The sequence below is a fragment of the Halyomorpha halys genome, unplaced genomic scaffold (genome assembly GCF_000696795.3).
Source record: "Halyomorpha halys isolate HHAL.00 unplaced genomic scaffold, Hhal_1.1 Scaffold523.1, whole genome shotgun sequence".
NCBI lineage: Eukaryota > Metazoa > Arthropoda > Insecta > Hemiptera > Pentatomidae > Halyomorpha > Halyomorpha halys.
This window is the reverse complement of record NW_027111178.1, coordinates 220,303-222,609: the sequence shown is the minus strand read 5'-3', so window position 1 is coordinate 222,609 and position 2,307 is coordinate 220,303. Positions and strand designations below refer to the sequence as shown.

General features: G+C 26.4%; 1 protein-coding gene across 1 annotated transcript in view; it reads left to right on the top strand.

Moving 5' to 3' along the window:
- The window catches only part of LOC136796213 (glutathione peroxidase-like), a 43,937-nt gene that overhangs the window by 1,902 nt on the left and 39,728 nt on the right, over window positions 1-2,307 (top strand). Inside the window, 1 exon segment of the mRNA XM_067049262.1 lies at window positions 282-410. Coding sequence (XP_066905363.1) covers window positions 282-410 — 129 coding nt within the window.

The window sequence follows — 2,307 nt, the reverse complement described above, 5'->3', positions numbered from 1 at the left end:
AGCATTAATGAATTTTAAAGAAAAAAAAGGAGTGAAGACAGAATAAGGAATCCTTGAGAATGACCTGAGAGGTCGAAACGTCGGATGTTAAAAAATAATGAAGTTGAGAGAAAAGGATCAAGATTGTTTTAAAAATAAACTAAACCACTCTCAAACAACTATATAAATAAAAAATAATTCTTTTTTTCTTTTAATAAATGACCCATCTGTCCGAAGCATATAGGCTGCATTATTTGAAACATTTCTCTTCTTTTTTAATTAATGCTTATCTTATTTCATAGGTTGTTTTAATAGTTAACGTAGCGACTTTCTGAGGGTTCACTCCTCACTATATTGGTCTGAGTGCACTGCAGGCCAAATATGGAGATGGTTTGGTCATACTTGGTATCCCATGCAATCAATTTGGACAGGTCAGTATACATGTTATATCTACTTTACAAAAATAAACCACTTATGTATTTAAGAAAAAAAAAAAAGTGCTGATTATATTACAATTAAATTTATGAATATCTTTAGTGTATTTACTAATAGATTAATTTTTAAGTTTAAGTTTAATTTTTACTACTATGGTCAAATTTAAATTTTGTCATTTGAAATTTTCACTGTGAAATTGTATTTGTAAAACAAATTTTGAAAAATTCACTCATCACTACTATTTGTTTTCAATAAAAGAAAACTAGAGCTGGGCAAAAATTAGTGATAAATAAACTTAAACTAAATTGTCATGGATACAATTTTTAATTAAAAATGGTTTATTAATTAATAAGTATTATCTCCATGACAATTTAATTATAGTTTTTTTTTATAACTAGTGTTTGCCCAGCACTGATAATTCAAATAATAAAAAGGGTTTCTTTCGATTCTAGTTCTATTTTGACAGGTATCACATATTGTTGGCATATAGTTTTGAATTAGTTGGGTTTTAAAGTTTAAAATATTAAGAAGAATTTATTAATATCATAGATATCTGCTTATAATAAGTAAAATTACTATTTCCATAATATTTTAAAAAAAAAATTATGGTTTTATCATCAGTATCTCAGATTTTCAATTACTGACCAAGTATATTTCTCTTGTAAGTCAACGATATTACTAATTTTTTTTTTTAATGTTACAATTTGAATTCTTTTAATAATTAATTCAATATTTTACAAATATAAGACAATATTAAAAAAAAAATTATGACATTTAAAAAACTTTTTTTTTCTAACCCCTATAACAAAACATTTATTAAAATGAAAACAAATATAAAATTGGTTATTTGCACAATGTCCTTTTACTGGAGCAGAGCTCCATTCTAAGGAATGTTTGAGTTTGTACAATATTAAATTACTGAGGTTCATTTCTGGGAAAAAACAAATTTCATCAAAAGTAAATTATATATTTTATTAGCAGATCTAGACTTGCAGGAGCACATGTGATGTGATATTTCTGAGGCCTCCTTGATAGGGCTGCATGCTCCCAGGGGGTTTGGGAGGCGTGGAATAACCCAGGCATATTTAGCCAAAAAACTTTTTCAAGGTTTGATGAAAAATTTCTCCATAATCAGGCGAGGGGTACCCAGTTAGTGTTCACATGCCTGATAAAAAACTATCAGGGACCAAACAGACTAGCCAAGCATTTAGTTTTGTATATATCGATGTGTCATTCCCATGGATACTAAGCACCTTTCTGTTCGTGTTGTTATTTCCTTTTTAGAACGAGATTAGCATTAAATGAACATTATTCTTATAATATGAAGGAGAAATATGTAAATATAAGTGAAAAGAAAATTATATAAAAATGAACACAGAAATAAGATGTACAATAATAAGTAAATGTAAAAGAAAAATATCATAGATTATTAGATTTTTTAGGGTTCTATTTTTTTTTTTCTATTTATACTTATTATTATACCTCTTATTTGTATTTCTTTTTGTGTTCATTTTTATATAATTTTCTTTTCTCTTGTATTTACATAATTTTAAACTCCATCAGAGTATACTTTTTTGCATCTTATTATCTCAAATTTTCAAACTATTTTTAGTTTGTTTTGTATCTTTTTAGGCACGAAGCCCTACAAAGTGGGGTTAAACGACAGTTAAATAGTTGTTAACTATTTTTTATTACTCTTTGACCACACTTAGAACCATCTCCTCCATATTTTGAAAAATAAGGTCAATCATTTAGATATAATATTTTCTAAATAATAATAATAACAAGTTTTGAAGTTGAGGACTGGATTAAAACATTAAATGGTTATTTTCTCATTTCATTCATAATGATATGCTGAAATAGGAGAACTATACATTTATTTCAATAAACAAG